A 20,876-nucleotide genomic window follows, 5' to 3' on the forward strand; every position below is an offset into this window, starting at 1 on the left:
ATACGTAGTTGTACTAAAATTTTCCTTTGATGATCTAACCCCTGTTCAAGCTAATAACCTGCACTGATAACATTAACTACTGTCTCAAAACCTTTTCAAACTGAGTGAGATGAAAATGTTTGCTCTTATTTGTGAAAAATGTGTTCATATTTATCCCGTTCTCTAAAACACAGTGAGCAAGTCAGGAGTCTTGGAATTATTTTGGACAGTGATCTCAATTTTGATAATCAAATTAACAAGACCAGAACTGCTTTCTACCACTTATAAAATATATCTAAGGTTGGAAAAGGATTATTTCAAACTGAATCTGAGGAACAGGTCCATGCATTCATCTCAAGCAGGTTACACTACTGTAACACTTTATTTACAGCATAATCAGAATCATTTGTAGGACGACTTCATTTTGTTCAGAATGCAGCAAATTTCTACACAGAAGTAAAAACAAAAACGACCCCCCCCCCCCAGTGTTTCATGCTAAGAGGTGTATTTCACACACGAGTGGGACGTGCGCTTAGCGAGTATTTATAAACTCCTACTACTTGGTGTCGCTGTGGACACAAAGAGTAGCGAACCAATCCGCGTTCGTGGCGCAGCTGACGACGTAACAGACAGCCAATCGACACGGAGCTTCGCGGCTTGCCGTTTCCTCTGTTGAATTTTGAATTTTTCAACGAGAGCGACCCAAACAGTAGGAGAATTTGATAAAGGAGCATCGCGCCCAAAGTAAGTGCAGCCAGCCTGAGTCGTTACTGCTATGTGATTTATTTCAATTTTGAGTTAACTGTCTAATATACTAATATAGAATCTGCACTAATCTTTAGCCCCTGTCTGGATAATTTACGATTTAAATAAAAAATATATATCGATGTCATATTTGCTGAGAGCATGCTCTTCAGAAAGCTAACGTTAAACAGAAACTAAGCTATGTTTTGATCATATCCAGCTTTTAAATAAATTGACTTCTAATACGTGTTTTGTGGTTGTATTCAGTAATTTAATCGGGCATCATTTACTACGTAAACTCTGTAAAGTAGCTTCTAGCTAGCTAATCTTTAATATTAAACTAAAACCTGCTCAGGTCAGATGATGGGCTGTAATTTTCTTTTCACCGGTATAACTATTAATACTCATTTCTTGTTATAAAATCTGAGGTTAACTTTACGTAGTTATAGCTACACTTAGTTGCGTTTGACTGTCAGCGTTGATAGAAGACACAGCTTTGAAGGGACTTTAGCCTGATGTGAACTGTCTGTTCACACCGAAGACGAAAACGTTTCATTATGTCTGCATAACAAAGCATAGTGTGAATTTCTGTGGCACTACCAATGTTTAAAATGGACATTTAGCCTTTTTCGTGTCTAAACTGATGCTTTTTCTTCTTTGTATATTGCTATTATTGTTATATGTACCGAAGGAAGATAAATATTGATTAGCAAACATTTGTTGATCTGATCATTGGTCACTGCCAGTAAATATAATTATTTGCTTATAGGGCAGTCAGCTAGGCCAGTATCAGTCCTTGATTCCCTAAAAATGTTTTTAAATTTTAAACTAGGTATATATATCAGCTCGTCATCAATTCATTACTTTTATATAAATGGATATATGTTTTAGTAAGGTTAAACCATGAGCTGGGCAGTGGAGGAGTGGAAGGATGGACTTCCAGGGAAAGCCCTGCAGAAGATCCAGGAGATGGAAGTCCAGCTGGATAAACTGAAGAAGGAGAAGACACAAAAGCAGTTTCAGTTGGACTCCTTAGAAGCTGCACTCCAAAAACAAAAGCAAAAGGTCAACATTTATCAGAAGTGCTTGAACAAATGTGTTTTGTTAGAAACAAACTGACACATCTATTTGAAAAGATACCCAATCAAAACATTTAAAATAAGCTTGAGAAATACTTCTCCTACTCATATGAGTCTATTTCTCCAGGTGGACAGTGAACGTACAGAGACGTCTGCTTTGAAGAGAGAAAACCAGTCTTTATTAGAGTCATGCGACTCTCTAGAGAAAGCTCGGCAAAAGGTTGTACATGATCTTGGAGTCAAAGAACAGCAGGTCAGTTTCTGATGAGAGGAAGAAGCATTTGATCATTGCAGGATAAACCTAGTTTCAGATCTACATTAACATGTATTCAACAGTAAAGCTGAAAGGTGTTAGTTAATAGCCACTGTTCATCACATGTATAATTACAGACGCTCATATTGAAGTGTGTTTTCCTGTTAGTGTGTCCCGCCCTTTTTATTTGTGAGCAAGTTATATCTGAAGAGAAAACTTCAAACAACTTATGTTACGGAGGAATTATTTATTTTTCAGCTTGGGAGTACAGATTTGCATAAATGGTACTCAAGTGACAAGCTCACAAGCCTGATATCTAACTAATGTTTTTGTCTAACTGAATTGTCTTCCTAAACGTAGGTGAGCTACCTGGAAGGTCAGCTTAACTCCTGCAGAAAAACCATTGAACGACTCGAACAGGAGCTCAAGAAGTGAGTTCAGTTATGTGTCTCTCTCTTTGCTGTTGTATGACTCAGAGTGATAAATTCAGTGATTTATCAAGACCTTGATGAGCACCTTATATCTGCTCAGGCACAAAAATGAACTGGATCGTTCCCAGCCTGCTGGCTCTTCCTCACTGTCATCATCCTCCTGTGAGCTGCAGACCTACGCCACTCCACAGAAGAGTTTTCAGACACCAGCATCGGTCCCAGCCTACAGACAGCATGGTATTAAAATGTGTTTTTATCTTCAGGGAGTCTGCAATTCATTCTGTGTTCTTATTTATTTATTTGTAAACATTTGATTTACAGACTTATCTTTTCTCACTTTTCTTTTAATATACATTTCTGTGTTCATGTGTAGGCTTATCGCAGTTATTTCTAGAGTGTCTCTGTCTCTAAAAATGTATATAGAATCATTTTTGCATTCAGACGTCTTTTTTTTTAAGCTCCATCTGTTAAGGAGTCACTGTTTTCTAAATGACTGAATAAGTTTACTTTGGATTTGAATTGTGTGTCTTCCATAGATAATAGACTAGAGGAGCTGCAGGAGAAATACAACCAAGAGGTAGAAGAAAGAAAAAGACTGGAAAGTGAACTCAAAGTCTTGCAGGTCAAAGTAAGTGCTATAAATAAATGTATTTTTATAATTATGAGCATTTATTTCTTAGTAGTTTTAATATTTCTCATCTTCTCTAGCTGTTGAATCAGTCTTCAGTCAGTGTAAGTCACAAGGACATTGCTGCCCGACAAGCCGGGTCTTCCATTTTCCCATGGCAACAGCAGGATTCTGCCCATCGCCGCCAGTCTCAGGACATAATGGAAACGCCTCTAAAGAGGCGAGGGACATCCCTTTGGGACGCCCATGAGGAGACGCCGATCAAACCCAGCCAGCGGATGAGCTCTTCCAGAGCAGCACCGAGTCCCAGTGGATCCTCTCAACAGATGGAGCAGCTAAAGACTTTGAACCAAGGTATTTTGTTATAAAGTATTTTATAATTAGTATGTTGGGTATTGTTCGGTGTTTAGTAACTTTTGCTTTACACTTCTTTTTTTGTGGTTGTTGTTCTTTTAACAGAGCTGCGTGGCCATGTGTCAGAACTAGAGAGGAACTTAGCCAATCAGGAGAAGGAAATTCGTAACCAAGCGTCCAAACTGCAGGACCTTCAAACGCAGCTGAACCAGGCCCGCAAAGACCTCAGCGAGCGGGACAGAGACCTGACCAAGGCCAAACACGAGCTGAGTCAGGCCACAGACCGACACCAGCAGGTCGAGTCCAAGGTAGGCGACATTATTTTATTCTGCTTAGCAGTAAAGAGCACAAGTTAATCACTAGCAAAGTTGTCTAATGATTTGAGTTGTTTTTAGTGTTCATCGGTTGAGCAGAAACTAAAACAAGTCACTGAGGAGATGAGTTGCCAGAGGCACAATGCTGAAAGCTGCAGACGGGCACTGGAGCAGAAACTCAAGGACCAAGAGAGAGACAGTCAGAAGGTACAACAGTGGGAAATATTTTAGTCTTTTAAGATTTTTATTAATAATGAAGTTTTTAGAATTTGGTTTATGAATTGTGTTCGTACCTGTTATATTTTGTGTAGGAACTTGCCCAGCTGCAGAGTTCCCATCATGCTTTGGATCAGCAGCTAAACCAGACCAGAACCAAGCTGACCCAAGAGATCCAACAGGCCAAAAAAGACCACAACATACTGCAGGCAGACATGGAGAAGGTAGATTTGTAACATCGCACCAGCACATTTATTAAAAGATTAAAGCATTTCTACTTGGTGATTTTGTTGGACGAGGCCTAATTAAAATCTTTTTATAAGTGTGAGTCGTGTAAAATTAGTGCTCACTGACTTTGTGAATGTTGTGCATTTGATGAACTTCTGAAGATGCAACTTTAATTTTGTTTTTAGTTGTATTTTTAGTAGTCAGTTTTTAAGTTAACAAAAAGATGTGTAATGAAAAAAACCCACCACATCCTGAGTGTGTTTAGGCTTTCAGAGAGGAGCGAAAGCCACAACCCTAGAGGAAAAGTATTTAATGTATCTTAATTGCCTTGACCTTAATTTGTATCACACTGCTCCTTTTTAGATGTGCTTCCAGAAGAAGCAGATGGAGAAGGAGATGGAGGAGCAGAAACAGAAGCTGCTGAGGTCAGAACAAAGCCTTCAGGCCTGTCAGACCAAAGAGCAGGACCTCCGCAAGAAAATGGAGGTGGGCTGAAAATCCGTTTGCTGTAATTGTGAATTTGCAGTTCTGCTTTTAGTGCACTTCTCATCATTGTAGGGCATGGATTCATGTTATCCACTCATTTCTTCATCCCTCCAGGAGCTGCAGAAAGAGAAGAACAGTATGACTGTCCAGTTGGACCAGAGCAACAGGCGCCTCTCTCAGCTGGAAGAAGAGAAGAAGAGTTCAAACCAGAGCCTCAAACGTACCCAGGGACTGCTAGATGATCTCAAAGGTAAATTTGTTTTAGGGATGTCAGAAGTAGCGGTTAGTCTTGAGAATTAATCTGAGGTTATTTTAATCTTAAACTGATTTGTCTTTTGGATCTTTAGCTAAATCTGAAGGGCAGGCGGAGGAGCTGAAGAAACTTCAGTGTAAACTGGAGCAGCAGGCTCAGACTTCAGCACGTGAACAGGAAAACTTAAAGAAAACACTTTCTGATGCAGAGACCAGAAATGACAGGTAATCATCATTTCATTTTCATAATCAGCATTGTGGAGTAGGAATAATACATTTTGTTATTAATCCTTGTAAATATTTAATTTCACTGTAGATCTCAGAATGAACTCCAGAAACAGAAACAAGAGTCAGAGAGGCTGAGCAACAGGGTGACGGTGCTAGAGAAGGAGAGCCAAGAGTTGAAATCCAACCTCTCTGCGAGTCAGAATGAATGTAAGGAACTGAAACGAGAACATCAAGCTCTGCTGGACTGGAAGAATGAGAAGGAGAGCTTAATTAATGAAACTGAAGCTGTGCAAAAGGAGTTCGCAGACAAAATTACCAGCTTGGAGAGTAGTCTGGGCTCCCTAAACGAGGCTAATGATGAACTTCAGGTAAGGAGCAGTGGTTTCTAGACTCTTGTTTTAACTGAAAAGTAGAAAATTCGATTGCCTGGTGTCAGAATTAAGTTTTTTGCTGATATTCTGATAAATAGCTTTAATTAAACTAATTTTTAGTTAGTGTCAAGAATAACCACAGTACAAAATCGACTGTAGCAGCAGCCTTGAAGTAGATTATCCCTCACCCTGAATACGTTTTCTTTCATTACTGCAGAAGAAGCTCACGTGTGTAGAGGGAGAAAAGGCCAGTCTGTCTGCTCACATTGATTCCCTGAAGGGAGAACTCCTCAACAAGTGCACAGATCTGGAGGAAAAGGCGCATCAGTACAAGGAGCTTCAGTCTCAGTTCTCTGAGGCTGGACAGAAACATGCTAAAGACTTGGAGAACATAGGAGTGCAGGTGGCTCAGCTTGAAGCACAGGTGACTTATAGTTATTTATTTTTTATAGTCTTTAAAATATTTATTTGAATTTCATTAGCAACCATTATTGGAATAAATCATGGACAAACATCCGACCCCTAATGAAAGCTGCTTCTTAGGCTCCATTTTTACGAGAAATGTTCTATAGGAAAGTGAAATTTTGAAAGTGGTAATACAAAAATATAGCGTATCTCTCTCTTTTGTAATCCACTGATGTGCTATGCACCGTGCTTCATATTTTCGTTCTGGTAACAACACAGCAAATCCATAAAGTTTTTTTTATTAGTTTTTCTAATAAATGTTTTTTCTAACTATTAGTAATTCTAATAACTGTACTCGATATAAAGGAGTACATAAACTAGTAAAATCCATTGTCAGCACTTGCTGAATCTCTCTTTCTTAATACGATTTCATTTTTTAATAACTTAACTAGGTCAAAGATCTGGAGTTGTGTTTGCAGAAGGAAATCACTCGAGCCGAACTCGCTGAGAGGATGAACACCGACCTGCAGGATGAGCACAAGGCAACCTGTGATCTGGTCCGCTCCAAAGAGCAGCTGGTAGAGCTGGGGAGGGCTGAGACCAGCCAGCTGAGGGAAAGCCTTGCTCAGACAATTGCACAGCAGGAGGAGCAAAATGCCAGGTGGGAGTTTTTCGTGCAATATTGTTAAAAACTATGATAATTGAAATAAGGTAGAACTGTGGAATGACACATTATGTCCTGTCTTAGCTTTGGTATAAGATCGAAGAAAACATTGTGAGAAAGACAGCAATGTACGTCGTGGCATATTAACTTTCCAACACTGGTTTTAGAAGCAAGTTGCATGAAGACATGAAAACACTGTTTGACTCATACCTTCCATCTGCTCAGTTGTGATATGTACCATGCTACACGTGGTCAGAGTGCAAAACACTGAGTCAGAGCTGCTTTTCTGGACAAGCTGTGTTGACACCATCTACCTGCATTTTTTCAGCATCATTTCCTGAATCAACAACAAATAAATGTTCTTTATATATATATATATATTCATTAACGCCCATTCCATATGGAATGTCCAGTAACTGCTGACAATATCAGCTGAGCTTTGGTTTTAATGTCTATTCTCTGTCTTTGATTTGTAATTTCACTTAGGTTAGCAGAGGAGAAGGCAGACCTCCTAAAGCAGTGTGAAGAACGTGTTTCAGCAAAGGCTGAGGAGACTGAGCACATCAAGCTGCAGTTAGAGGAGGCCCAGCAGGAGCTGCTGCTCACCAAAAACCAGGTCTGCTTTAGTTAAACTGCAGTGGAAGCTTTTTTTTAAGAGACTTCTATTTATTCTCAAACTTTTACTTCAATAAGTGAATAAAGTTGGGAAACTGAAAAGTGCAGGAGAATTAAACAGGAAAATAAGACTTCTCTAGAGTAAAATCTGACCTGTGCTAGTCTGCCTTTGGTTGCTTTTTGGGTTATTTTTATCTGGTCACTTTGGAAAGGACACTTTGCCAACAGGCCTGAACTCAAACCACCGTCCAACTGGTGTCTGTATCCACTGTACGGACAGGAAGTAGTTGCGTGAAATCCAGTTATGAGGCTTTAGGTGATGCTCTGATATATTTCTGCATATGTTAAGATATTAAGTAGTTTTTGCTGTCCTACATTTAGTAGTACATTTAATCACTAGAAAAGCTGTTTGCTGAGCATTTGGTGTAATTGTGTTGTTACTGCTTTTTTAAATTAATTGTCCTCCTCTTCTTCTTCCTCTTAGATCAGTTCCTTAGAGCAGTTCCTGAAGGTCCAGGAGCAACTGGGAGCAGAGCTGCAGAAACAAATTAAGACAATGACAGAGCAGGAAGAGGAACAAATTCGGATGTACAACAAAAAATCAGAAGAACTCAAACAATTAGAAATGGACCTCAGTGATCAGCGGAAACAAACAGAGGAGAAGGAGAAGCAGCTCAGAGAAGCTGAAGTTCAGATATCGTCTGTGGAGAAACAAAAAGCCGAGCTGGAAAATGCAATTCAAGATTTGAAGAAAGAATCAGAGGTAAAATCTAAAAATCTTTGCTTTGTTGTCTGGTTATGTACGGATATTTTAATTATGTTCATAATTAATTTATTTACTTGCCTATTTTTTCTTACCAAATATAAATGAAATCTTTTTAATTAAGATCATTCAGCACAGTCAGACCGAGAAGATCAGCAGCCTCCTGGAGCAGATTTCATCCTTAGAAGAAAAGGTCGATGTGAACAAAGATGCAGCGGAGAAGCTTCCCGTCTTGAAGAATGAACTGGATGTAGCCAATCAGTCCAACGTTGACCTTAAGAAGTCACTACAAGCTCTTGAGGAGAATCACTCCTCCGCTATAGAAATTAAGTCTAACCTGGAGAGCACTCTGGCCGAGAAGATGAATCTTATCTTTGCTTTGGAGAATGAAGTAAAAGATCTCACAGAGAAGATGGGTAAAGAGTCAGAGCGTCACGCTTTGGAGATTGAAAACTTCCTCAAAAAAGAGAAGAGCCTTGACGAACAGCTCGAAGCCACAAAGAAATCAGTCAGTGCTGCCAAAGCAGAGTCGAGTTCACGTCGGGAGGAGATCCGGACCATGAAGGCGACTCTGTCTGCAGCGTCACGCGGCTTGGAAGAGAGAGACAGCACCATAAAAGATCTGAAGGAAAAGCTGAATAAAGCTGAGGCAGAACAGACCAAAACCTCAGAACTCCTGAAGGAGAAGGTGGTCGCCATGAATAAAATCAAGGTTGGTTCCAAATGTGTTCCTGTTTATGTTCTTGTTTATTACAATATTCTTAGACACAGGAAGTGTACTGTTGGATAGTGTAGCAAATCATTTAGTTGCATGTTCTGGGTTATTAATTATCCCCCTCCAAACAATTAAGGTTCAGCTAGAGATGCTCCAGATGGACTTGGAGGACAACGAGACAGCCATGACCTCCTTTGACAGTCAGGTGGAGCAGCTTAAAGGAACTATAGAGTCACTGGAGGCCGTGCTTGCTCAGAGCCAGACCCAGATGTCTGAAATGGAGGCCATGCTGGATGAGGGCAGAGCCCAGGTTGGATAATTGTTCTGCTCAAAAGTGCTTCACTCACACACAGTGTTTGCTGATTCGCTGTTGTCTTCTGTCTTTGTCATCAGCATGCTTTCACTAATCTATTTCACTAATCACTAATCGGCTCTATTTTCAGGTCTCTGTCTTGGAAGCCCGCTTAGATGAGGTCCAGTCGCAGAACTCTCTCTTGGAGTCAAAGTATGTCACAGCTAAGGAGGAGTTATTTGAGAGAACCTGTGAAATGACTCGTATGGAAGAGGAAGCTATCCGACGTCACGAACTGGAAGAGAGTGTTGCTACATTAGAGGCTAAACTCAGTCAGATGACACAAGACAACGAAAAGCTGGAGACAACTCTCAGGGAAACCATTCAGGACAAAGAGAGCAGTCTAAATCAGCTTCTCCAGGAGAAAAACAACCTCGAGACTTCTCTGAAACAGCTAATGAACGACAAAGAGAAAGTCGAAGGTGAAATGGTGCACGTAAATGCCGAAAAGAAACTGCTCGAAGTCACTGTAGACGCACTGTCTGAGGAGAACAAACAACTGCAGTCTAATATTGAACAGGTAACTGAGGAAAAGCAGCAAACAGAAGCCAAGATTAATGAAATAACTGCTCGGAAACATGAGGCTGAATCTGCCCTTAGTCAGCTCACTGAAGCAAAAGCCCAGTTAGATGATATCTTGAAAAAGACGAACGAAGAAAACGTTCAACTTGCAGATGAACTGCATGCATTAACTTCTGAGAAAAATGACCTGGTTACTAAATTGAATCAAGTAGTAGAGGAAAAGGTTCAGCTGGAATTGAGCTATAATCAACTCTCTGAAGAAAACATCAAACTACAGTCTAATGTGAATCAAATAACTGAGGAGAAGCTGCAGTTACAGGAACTCATAAAGGGGCATGGAGATGAGGTTGCTTCTCTCAGAGAGGAGAGCGAGTGCATCCAGCACTCCCTGCTGACCTCAGAACAGGAGCGCCAGAGACTGAAGGAGCAGCTTGAGCTGATGGAGGAGAGGACTGAGGCGACGAATAAAGAGCAGTATGTCTGCATGGCTGTGTCTGCTTTGAAGTTTGTATTAGCTTTTTAGCTGTTTGCTCTGCTATCTATATAATGGCTGAAATCACAGTGTGTTTTATTTTGTATCACAGGAGCGAGCGGTTTACAGCAGAGCAGGCTGAACTGCACCAGAAGCTGGCGGGCCTGCAGAAGGAGCTGACTGTGTTTAAGCAACAGTATGAATCACTGCTGGAACAAGTGGGCCAGCAGCACAGCCTCATTCAGCAGCTGTCAGAATTCAAGAGCCCAGCAGACAGAAACAACATGGAGGAGGCAGAAACTGATGGTGAGTGAGGAAATGTTTGTTTTTTCCTTCATAAAAAACAGATTTCCACTTTCCTTGAGTACATATATTTATATTTATCTGTTTAGTTTACCCAGCTGAAGCAGCAGCCGAGAGTCAGGTAGAACCAGCAGTTAATTCAAGCCTCTGCACCAGTTCGGAGTCCCTTCCAGTAGAGGAGGAACTTATGGTGTCTGAACCGACTGAATTTGCTGATGCTTTCAGGTGCAGTGAGTTTTATGCCGCCTTCTGTTTTGTGTTGACTGTTTGTATGCAATGAAAAACAAAGCTAACCTCCCCTCTGTCATGTTAGCGAGGTCAAGCTGGTCTTTAAGGTGGACGCCACCAAGCAGGAGGTGACGCAGGAACAGTCAGAGGAGGATGGGGAGGCGTTTGTAGCAGATGTAGAGGAAACGAAGACGAATGAGGAGGAGCAGCTACTTCCTGAACAGGTTAAAACCGCTGTAATAGTCACTTTTCCTTCAGTCGTGCATGGTACATCATTAATCTTTGCCTGGGGATTCTTTGCTAATATGTTGTATTCGTTGTCTGTTGTATATTCAGATTGTTAGGAAAATTGTTAATTTCTTTGGGAATACACGAGGTTCATAATGGAGCAATGTTTTCATTATTTTTTATTTATTTTGTACAGGTTTCTGAAGAAAGCTCCAACTCCAGAGATGTTCTTGTAGATGAGCCTGTAATCCATGACGTGTCTCCACAACCTTCCTCCTTCAGTGAGAAAAGAGACACGAAATCGTTTGGTGAGTAAATCAAATATCTAAAAACTGTTTTGTTTATTTATTATTTATTGTTTTGCATTGAGTTCATACTTCATTTAGGTTTGTCCTTATTTGAATGCATTTTTCTTTTGTTTATGGAATAAAATAACAAATGCTTATTCAGCTTAGGCTGAATATAAATATTCAAATGGCATTCAGACACATCTGTCCATCAACAGAGTCATCCCTGGTAAATGATGAACTCGAACGTTACAAGGAAATGATCAGAAAACAAGAAAAGGAACTTGAGACTCTGCGCTCAGAGTTCGACCTGCTGAGCTCTGACCTGGAACTGAGAAAGGAGCTGACCTCTGAACTGGAAGTCCAGGTTCAAAACCTGGAGCAGAAAGTTCATGCTGCCGAGGAAGAAGCCCACAGTGCATCCTGTCAGCTGAAAATTGCTTTGGATTCAAAGAAAAATCTTTCTCATGAGGTAGGATGAAGATTTGTCAAATAATGGAACCAGTTTTTTGTGTTTCTTTTACGTTAATACCATGTGCTCATATTTAGCTGACCCAGCTGTCCGAGGAGAAGGAAACTTTAACTCTACAGCTACAAACCACTAAGTGCCAGCTGACTGATGTTATAGAGATGCTGGAAGGACTTGAGATGGCCAAAGGTTTCTTTTTACTTTATATTAGAAAAATCACCACAACTCTCAGAAGTAAAGATACCCCTGAGAGTTTCCATTTAAGGTCATGCTATTAGATTAAAGGTTGTTTTTGCTTGGTTCTGTAGGTGGATGGGATGAGAAGTTTCTTCAGCAAGAGAGCGAGCTTAAGAGGGTTCGCTCAGAGAAAGCTAACCTGGAACAGCACATCCTGGGAATGGAGTCTGAACTGGAGACTATGCAGGCTGAGGGGGCCAGACTGAAGGGTGAGATGGAGACTCAGAGGAGGACTTTTTCAGGCATGGAGCAAAAGATAGAAACACTCATTACTGAGGTGAGCAAAGCCTGCAAGCTAAAACAACACAATACTGTGTATTTAAAGGCCAAATTTATGTGAACCTTTTGGGGACCAATAAAATAAAATAAACTAAAACAGAATTTGCTCTCAAATCCCCTTCAGTTTCCCCTTCTGCAGAAATATAGACCAAAGCTTTGGTCTATGTTCTGTTGTAAGCTTGTTGTCTTCTGTTGTTGTAAGCTTTCATCTTGCAGAATACCCAAACGTACTTATAAATCTTATATCTGCAGACAACTCAGCTGAGATCTGAACTGGTGTCTTGCACTGAAGAGCGAGATGAGTTGAGCCAATCCTTGAGCCACTGGAGGGAGAAAGTTCACAGTCTGGAGAAAAATAATTGTGACACAAGAAACCTCATTTCCATCCTGGAGGATGACATCAGAGCAGGAAGGAAGGAGTATGAAGCCCTGCAAAGCAACACAGACAAACTGAAGACAGAGAGGCAACAGGTACACATGGAAATTTCCACAGAAGGGGAGACTGGTTAGATATGGTTACGCCCCAGTTACGACTTTTGACTTATATGGATGCATCTAACAGTGACAAGACTTGCTTTAGCCAGCTGAATCAGATCAAAGCAATGATCACCTAATCCTCCTGTAGTTTTGAATAGATTCTCAGGTCTGATTTATGCTAGATCCTTATGAAACTTACGATATGTTAAATTACTTCTCTTTTAAACAGATTTTTTTTTTGGGGGGGGGGCTTGTTTGTTGTGTTTTTTTGTTGTTTCCTACTAAAACTTCATCTATTTTCCTTCACATGAAGCTGGTGGAGCAAGTTAAAGAGCTAGAGCGGATAATCTCCCAGCACTGTGGAGAAAGAGAGGAGCTGATTGGCCATCTTAACCAGATAAAGGAGGACCACAGTTCCTCCAGTCAAAACACAGAGTCCATGGCTGGAAAGATAAAGGTGAGGAGGAAGTGTATTATGAAGTATGTCCCTGTATGTGGGAAGTGGAGTCAAAAGCATTTGGTCATAACTCCACTTGTTTTTCCTGATTCCCACCTCAGGCTTTAGAGGGAGAAGTGTTTCGCCTTTCCCAGTCTTTAGAGTCGTCTTTATTAGAGAAAGGAGAGATTGCCTCTCGCCTGAATTCCACCCAAGATGAGGTCCAGCAGATGAGAACTGGTATCGAAAAACTCCAAGTCCGCATTGAGTCGGATGAGAGGAAGAAAAAGAAGATGGGAGAGCTCCTTAAAGGTGACTCTTAACACTTTTGTTCCTGATGGAAAGAAAAGTGTAAATTATATAACCTCCACAGTTTTGTTATGTTTTGGTCTAAATGTGACTGTATCCTTGCAGCCGCCCAGAGAAAGTCTGACTCACTGCAAGATCGCATTGATTCCCTGGAGCGAGAAAAGGAAGATGTAGAGCAAAGTTTAGAAGAAGCAGTGCTGCAGGTATTTAGTCTCACAAACAGTCAAAAAATTATGATTATATCTTACTGATGCTGACTCAGAATCCGATTCTGCTGCGCTCTCCCGCAGGCGGAAATGGCTAAAGCTGAGCTGGAGGAGGAAAGGGGAATGGTAACTTTGTATTAAGACTTTTTCCCTCTATCTGTGATGATTTTCTCTTCTAATTATAAAATGTGACTGCAATCCAAACAGACTGTTAATCTGCTTCTCCTGCCTTTGTCTTTCTTGCTTCAGGTGGAGGAAGAGAAAAAAGAGCTTAGTGCGAAAATCTCAGAGCTCTCTACCACTCTGGAAAGTTTGAGATCTGAGAAAGAACACATGGAGAGACAGCTGGAAATAAAAAACAGAGAAATCGAGGAACTGAGGGCAGCTAAGGAGGAGCTGGAGAGAGGACTGGAGAAGGCAGAGGCAGAAAGAAAGGAGGAAGAGGAAAGACAGAAATGCAGATTAGAAGAACTGGAGAAAGAGATGAAAGGGGAAGCAGAGAGACAGATTAGAGTGTTGGATGACCTTCAAGCACAGCTGGAAGCCTCTCGGCAAAGAGAAATTTCACTTGAACAAAAGGGCACAGAAGGGGAAGCAGAGAAAGAGAGGATGCAGGCTCTCCTGGTGCAGTTAGAGGAGGAGAAAAACCATCTGCTGAGTTCACTACAGGAGTCACAGACAGAAGGAGAGAAGCTCCGCTCTCATGGAGAGGAGTGGGAGACAGAAAGAAACAGCCTGAGGACCCAAACTGAAGCTCTGGAAGAAGAAATACAAGAGCTTAAAACACTCATAAAAACTACTGAGGACAAGATGGAGGTTTTAGAAAAGGAGAAGGAGGAGGACAGAGATCAGAAGCAGGCCTTGGAAAGATCCGTCTCCTCTGTTATGGCAGAGAAAGAACAGATCGAGGGAGAAAATGGACGACTTGTACAGGAAAAAGAAGAACTGCGCACAGCTCTTTTATCATTAGAACAGGAGAGAGATAAGCTGCGCTCCTCTCTGTTATCTGTAGAAGATGAAAAGGAGAGATTAGATCAGGGAAGAAGTGCGTTAGCCAGCGAGAGAGAAGAGCTTCAGTCGAGTCTCTCCTTGTTAGATAAAGAGAAGCACGACTTGCAGCAAAAGCTCTCTTTCTTAAATCAAGAGAAGGAGAGAGAGGAGGAGGAAAAGCAAAAGATAGAAGCTGAAAAACAGGAACTGAAGTCTTCTGTGTCTTTGATGGAAGAAGAGAAAAAGAACCTGTCTTCAGCTCTGCTTTCACTGGAACAAGAGAAGGAGAAACTCGCAGAAGAGCACGAGCATCTTAAGACAGCAGTGACCTCTATGGAGAAGGAGCTGGAAACACACAAAGTGTCCGTCTCACAACTCAGTGAACAGGTATATGGAGAGAAATACCCAGATTTATTTAGGTCACAATAAAATGGAAGAAAAAAGGACTGGTAGTACTCACTCTATGCTCCTTTTTTAGAGGTTGAAACACTCTAAAAAAAGGGGGTGGGGCTCGATTAAAATAATTAATCGAATTAATTAGAGGCTTCGTAATTAATGAATCACATTTAATCGCACAAGAAAATTTGCCCCAAAGTGCAAATGTTATTGTAATTTTAAAGGGTTTTTAATGGGAAATAGAATAAATAATAGACATGGACATGAATATTGTAAACTCAAGCTCTTTTAATTTATTGGGGGGGGGAAAGCATTTAAACTGCATTTCACTGCAAAACTGAGAAAAAAAACATCCCTGGCCAAAATTTAGCAGACTTAAAAATAAAGTGTTATTTTAAGTACATTTTCAAAATGGTATTGTCTTTAAATAATAATATTAATTTCAACATAAAGTGCAGTTTCTCTTCTTAACAAAACAGCACAGAAACATAAAAGCTTATTTGAACAGCTTTACCTTTAAAAATCTGAGTAATCTTAGAAAAAATATTTTGTGCATTGGGCTAAAACAGTGTGATCATCCTCCAACATTTTAGTGCAAAAAATTACAAACTTATTGGACTCACAATATGCTTATTAAATGTCCGTCTCTTTCAGCCAGTTACTTAGACAAACTAGCCTGTTCACATTTTCAGAGCTCAAGGCAGCTCTCTTTTTTGTTACTATGTGACCTGCAAGTAAGAACAGTCTGTCACATGGGACAGAAGTGGCAGGACTAATCAAATACGTGCAGGCCAGGACAGACAGCTGTGGGTGGGTCCCTGCTGGACTGGACCACCACTGCAGCGGGGAGTCTGTCTCGCTGATGGTGGATTCTGCTCTGTACAAACTCAGGGCGTCCTTATCTGAATCTGTAGCACATTTTCTATCTCCCTATCTTCTACCACTGATAGTGGTCTACAGTCCGAAGCAATCCATTTTGCAAGAGAGTTTGTAAGTTTGTCTGATGTTGACTTACTAATTTTGGCCCTAAAGCCAGTCATTTCATCAAGTTTGGGCTGGCAACACCTTTTGTTGGTACTCGAACTGGTAGCGCTAACAGCTCCCACAGTTTTTGTGCCCGCTGCAACATGTTGTGCATTAAGATGGTACCATAACCGAAGAACTTCTTTTTGTACAGTTGGCACAAAACCATGCTTTTATCAAGGCTTCCATTGAGTAGTCTTGAAATTTTCTTCCAATCAATCCTAGCAACACACTAGCTAGCTGTGTGTATCAGTGTAATTGGTATACCAGGAAATTGTGCATTGACAAAAGTTCCCCTTTGCTTGGAACGCAAGTGTGATTAAATGCATCAATTTTTGTTAACGCTTTATTTTTAAAAAAAATTAATTAATTGCAATTAACACGTTAAATTCCCACCCTTATCTAAAATACAACTCTCTGTCCAGACAGGTTTGCAATCACTCAGCAGATGTCAGTTTTTAAATCTAAAATATCCAGTATTGTATGAAAAAGATGAGCCAAAAATGTTTGGAACTGACATTTGTATGAAAACACTGCATATGAAAATAATTTTTCTTTGCCTCAATCTCTCCGTCCCCTCCAGGTCTCAGAGCTAACATCGCGTGCAGCTCGTCTGACTAAAGACAAAAACTCTGCCCTGAGCAAGATGAGTCTTTGGATGAAGACCTGCAAACAGCTGGAGCAGGAGAAGGAAATGATGTTAAACGGCTCAGGTGTGCACCCATTTAACAGATTTACCTTTGTGTTTTCTGTTATGTGTTCAGCCTTTTATTGTCAGATTAAGTTGTCCTTACATTGATCAAACCCTTAAAGTTAAATGCAGTTTTTGATTTTATTATAGCAGTCCTTTTTATTCCTGTTTAATGGCTTGAATTGAACTCTTAACACTTTTTGCCTCATCTGTTTTGCGTGTATATGCAGATTAGTCGATGTCTCGAGGTGATGGATTGTTTCCTAAGTGTATGACCTATGAAACTCTGGCTGTTTGAATCTGTTTTTAAGTCTGTTGTTGGTAGGCTGTAGTTCAAAGGTGTAATTATCTGTGCTACTGACAGCCTTTTTTTTCTTATATTAACTTAAATGCCAACAAGTTTTAAAGCTTGTTTTAATATTTGTTAAGGTTATCACAGTGAAGATTTCACTTTCATGTTACTTTCTTTTCTGACAATTTTCATGAAGTGTTTTGTTTTGTTTTGAATATGGGGTACATTTATGTTTCAGGGGCAGGGAAGAGCAGTGAGGAAGGGCAGACTGAGCTGACCCAGCTGAGGAAGGATGCAGAGAAACTAAAGGAAGAAGTGGAAAACCTAAAGTCAGCCTTGGAGCAGAAGATGACGGAGGCTGAAGAAAGATTGATGGCGTCTCAAGAAAAAGACCAAGAGGTGAACAAACTTAGCGCTGCACTTGATGGAAAGAGAAAGGAATTAGAGGAGAAGGTTAAAGAGCTGGAGGAGATGAAGACTGAGTTGGAAGAAGTGAACAAACTTCTGGAAGAGAAAAGCAAAGAGGCAGATGAGAGCATGGAGAAATACTGCAGCCTGATGCTTGAGGTTCACAAACTGGAAAAGACCAACGAGGCTTTGAAAACCCGACTGGAGCTGATTGGTGCTAGCCAAAACGCTAATGACAGCCACTCCAGCAGCACCGAAGGCCGCCAGCGTTCAGGGAGGAAGTCTTCCACCAGACATCAGGAAATAAAAATCGACGACAATACCGAAAACATTGCTCCTTCGACTACTCAGAGATCTCCCCCGGGCTCAGGGAAACGAGGTCACTGTGAAATCAGCACTCGAGACAGCGCCCAGGAGGCCCTACACAATGTGACAAAGAGGATCAAAGCCAACGCCACGACCACACCCAAATCAAGACCTGAACAGGAAGATGAAGAGTTCAGACCAGAGGGACTTCCTGAGTTGGTACAGAGAGGTTAGTGGCTGAAAGTGTGCTCTGCTTTGTTACAGAGATCCTACAGCTTTATCCTTGTGTTTAAATACACCACCATCAGTTTGTGAGTGTGTGTGTCTGCGTGTGTCTCTTTCAATTAGCTGAGTAAGCACAGGTGCAGTTACACAACAGAAACAAAAATCAATATTCATGTATACATTTATTCTCTGTGCAGTGAAATAAAATCATTATTTGTTCCTTAGGTTTTGCTGATATTCCTCTGGGGGAGGCCAGTCCTTTCATCATCAGAAGAACCACAGTGAGGCGCTGCAGCCCTCGGCTGGCTGCCAAACAAACTGCATCTGATGGCAAGGTGAGTAATGCAGGAATCTTTATTTTTTTACAGACAGCGCGTTTTTTGCTACTTGTTTCCTTTAGTTAGTTTCACAAGCCATACGCTCAATGGGCACTTTATTGTGTCTCTACTCTGGTATTGACGCCACATGGTATATTAATGCACTGTAAACAGGCAAAGTTGAATAATGTGATGAATAATGTGAAAAGTGTTCGGCACTGCAGCTTATTATCTGTGAGGAGCTGTAAGAACCTCTAATTGTCGGACATCAGCTGAACTTTTAGATACAGTGTGGATGTAAAAAAAAAAAAAGCAAATTTAAACTTGGTGTGTCATTTCTACTGACATCATTGGCATCCAAATCCAAGAAAGTGGACAGGGAGGCCAGAGTGGGAGAAACAAGAATCTTCCACCAAGGGTCATTATGTGTATAATTTAGGTTGCAGTGGCCCCTAATATGGCCACAGAATATCCGGCCCCCCTCGTCTCCTTCAAGTTGTTGTCACATCACGTCAGGTCAGTGAAGCAGCAGGAGATTAAAAGACTGTAAAGATTTCAGGTCAAATTGTTAAAAGCGAAAGGATTTCCCCTGCTTTACTGAACCTCTGCTGTACACCACAGTATCAGAGCAACTGAAGTGTGACTCGAGGGTCATACCATATGAAATCAACTGAATCTGAATTAAGTTCCCACCCTTTATATATTTGGTGTGTTTAATGAGGCCATGTCAAATTTTACCTTCATATTATGGAAATTTACTGAGTTATAGCCCCTTGAAGGAGTGGGATGACATTTGGTGCTTTTTTTATTCAGATCATTTTTTTCCAGTACTTTCAGCTCATAACTGAAAAACACATTCAAGCTCTTTAAAAAAAAAAAAAAAAAAGGAACCAAATCAATTTTACACACATACAAAGAGTAACCATTTGAAAACACATTTTCATTATAGCACAATTTCTTCTGTAACCACTATTATATCTGTTAGTATCGTGGGAAATAACATAGTTTTAAACGAATCTGCACCCATTTTATATCAGCAACACAGTAATAGAAGCATGCATTGTAATAAGTCACAATTTCTAAAAAATGATGCCACCATTGGGATAGGTGGCTGCTCAAAATAAGTTATAACATATAAAAGTCGTCTTTATGTTTTGATCAGTGTGTCTTCTAACTTTGATTCCTTCTCTGTCAGTAATTTTCAGTCTAATCACTTTTAACACACAAATGGGAGCCACTCGCTTGTTTTTCATGGAATCGTCCTGCAGCATAAATCCTACTTTCTGATTCACTTATTCACTCTTTCATCTGTCATCTACTTTTTCTTCCCTCTCAGGGTTTGGGGCCCATACCTCTGCAGAGTCCCTCTGCTGCTATGGCAACAGACACCGCCAACAGGAAGTGTTCCCCGAGTTCTCGGAAGACACCAGAAAAACAACTAAGAGAGCAAACACAGCAAGGAGACAACTGTCACGTTCAGTAGATCAGCCTGGACTTGCACGTACACAGCCTTCCACTTAGAAACACACACATGTACGTCACAAAATGTTAACGATCCATGTTTGTAAAGTTACACGGATCTTTAAAGACACGCTTATTTTAGAGGTGTACTCCTTCCTAAAATGCACTTTTCCTTTTGGGTTTGCGGGGCTGTGAGTCACATTTGCTGGTAAATGTTTTTCTGCCAGAACTTTATAACATTAAATTACTTCCTAGGTGTTGTTCTCTTCAGGTTGCTCAAGAAAACAAAGCACTAACTCCAGTAAGGTGTCGAGGCAGTTTAATATGTACACATGCACTGATTGTCTTTGTAGAAATGTTCATTCCTGTCATATCTTCTTCCCTTTTTATCTTCCTAACAGTTTTCTCGTGGAACTTATTTTCTTTTGTACTGTTCTTTATGTTTGTAGATAAATATTGTTTTATGTCTTTTATTATTCCTAATGCTATATCTATAGTAAATGCACCTGTTTCATTGATCTGTCTTGTAAAAAGCTGAATGTCAATGGCAGCTAAGATTTTCTAGATTTTCTATTCCAAAATTAGAACAAATATGAAAACAGGTTTTTGACTCCTTTCCTTGCTTAATAATCTTTGTTTCTCTTTTTTAGACTTAGGTCTTATTGACCAGTGTAAATAGTTAGTAATGCATAAAGGCTTTTTTACTAAATCATTTTTACTGCTTGACTTGTGTGATCTCATGTGTCCTGTCTTAACTGATCGAAAACTGCTGTAAAGGGTAACATGACCAGAGTCCACACAATACACTGTGCTACCACAGGGTGGGGAACCTGAACCAGTCACAATGTAGGTCTGCAGGATTGTGAAGAATACCAGTTAGTGCAGGATGCCCCTCACTTTTTCTTTCTTTTCTTTTTTTCATTAGAATTTATCAAAGACAAAAATATACATAAAAAAAAAAGGAACATAAAATAAAACAACCTGTATGAACAAGAATAAACAAAAGTAAACAAACGGGTGTACCAACTAGTTAACATATACAGGATTACAGAGGTTTAAACAAATTCAGGTCGCCTTGAAAAAATATGTTTCCATTTATCCCAAATCCAATCAAATGTGTCGTATTGAAATCTGTTAGAGAATGAAATTTTTTCTATTTAAGCAACCCATACAGTCATTTGGTGATGGAATTTTAACACTTAGCCATTTCTTAGTGATAGTCTTTCAGGCAGACTCA

The 20,876-nt window shown here is 40.3% G+C and overlaps 1 protein-coding gene across 2 annotated transcripts; it reads left to right on the forward strand.

Moving 5' to 3' along the window:
* Window positions 1-612: 612 nt before the first annotated feature.
* On the forward strand, window positions 613-20,351 carry cenpf (centromere protein F). 2 transcript variants are annotated; one of them, XM_005915070.3, is made up of 38 exons: window positions 613-723; window positions 1,615-1,788; window positions 1,930-2,055; window positions 2,416-2,486; window positions 2,587-2,723; window positions 3,023-3,114; window positions 3,195-3,468; window positions 3,574-3,776; window positions 3,864-3,989; window positions 4,094-4,222; window positions 4,590-4,712; window positions 4,827-4,962; window positions 5,060-5,189; window positions 5,281-5,560; window positions 5,781-5,987; window positions 6,421-6,629; window positions 7,119-7,248; window positions 7,732-8,010; window positions 8,135-8,722; window positions 8,862-9,035; window positions 9,169-10,073; window positions 10,184-10,377; window positions 10,464-10,599; window positions 10,688-10,826; window positions 11,027-11,138; window positions 11,336-11,589; window positions 11,667-11,775; window positions 11,895-12,100; window positions 12,355-12,573; window positions 12,893-13,036; window positions 13,138-13,327; window positions 13,430-13,527; window positions 13,615-13,656; window positions 13,780-14,907; window positions 16,523-16,652; window positions 17,161-17,865; window positions 18,087-18,196; window positions 19,515-20,351. In XM_005915070.3, the coding sequence occupies exons 2-38, from the start codon at window positions 1,627-1,629 to the stop codon at window positions 19,659-19,661; spliced, it is 8,544 nt and encodes a 2,847-aa protein (XP_005915132.1). In that variant the 5' UTR covers window positions 613-723; window positions 1,615-1,626; the 3' UTR covers window positions 19,662-20,351. The 2 variants fall into 2 exon arrangements, with proteins under 2 accessions (XP_005915132.1, XP_042070032.1); XM_042214098.1 differs by having other exon boundaries at window positions 674-723; window positions 1,619-1,788.
* The last annotated feature ends 525 nt before the right edge of the window (window positions 20,352-20,876 follow it).

This window comes from Haplochromis burtoni, unplaced genomic scaffold (assembly GCF_018398535.1).
Source record: "Haplochromis burtoni strain Fernald_Lab_line unplaced genomic scaffold, NCSU_Asbu1 Contig_11, whole genome shotgun sequence".
Taxonomy (NCBI): domain Eukaryota; kingdom Metazoa; phylum Chordata; class Actinopteri; order Cichliformes; family Cichlidae; genus Haplochromis; species Haplochromis burtoni.

Coding starts and splice junctions, on each gene's coding strand:
- cenpf (XM_005915070.3), top strand. CDS start 1,627: ATGAGCTGGGCAGTGGAGGAGTGGAAGGATGGACTTCCAGGGAAAGCC. Junction 2,724..3,022: donor CCCAGCCTACAGACAGCATG/GTATTAAAATGT, acceptor TGTCTTCCATAG/ATAATAGACTAGAGGAGCTG. Junction 4,223..4,589: donor TGCAGGCAGACATGGAGAAG/GTAGATTTGTAA, acceptor GCTCCTTTTTAG/ATGTGCTTCCAGAAGAAGCA.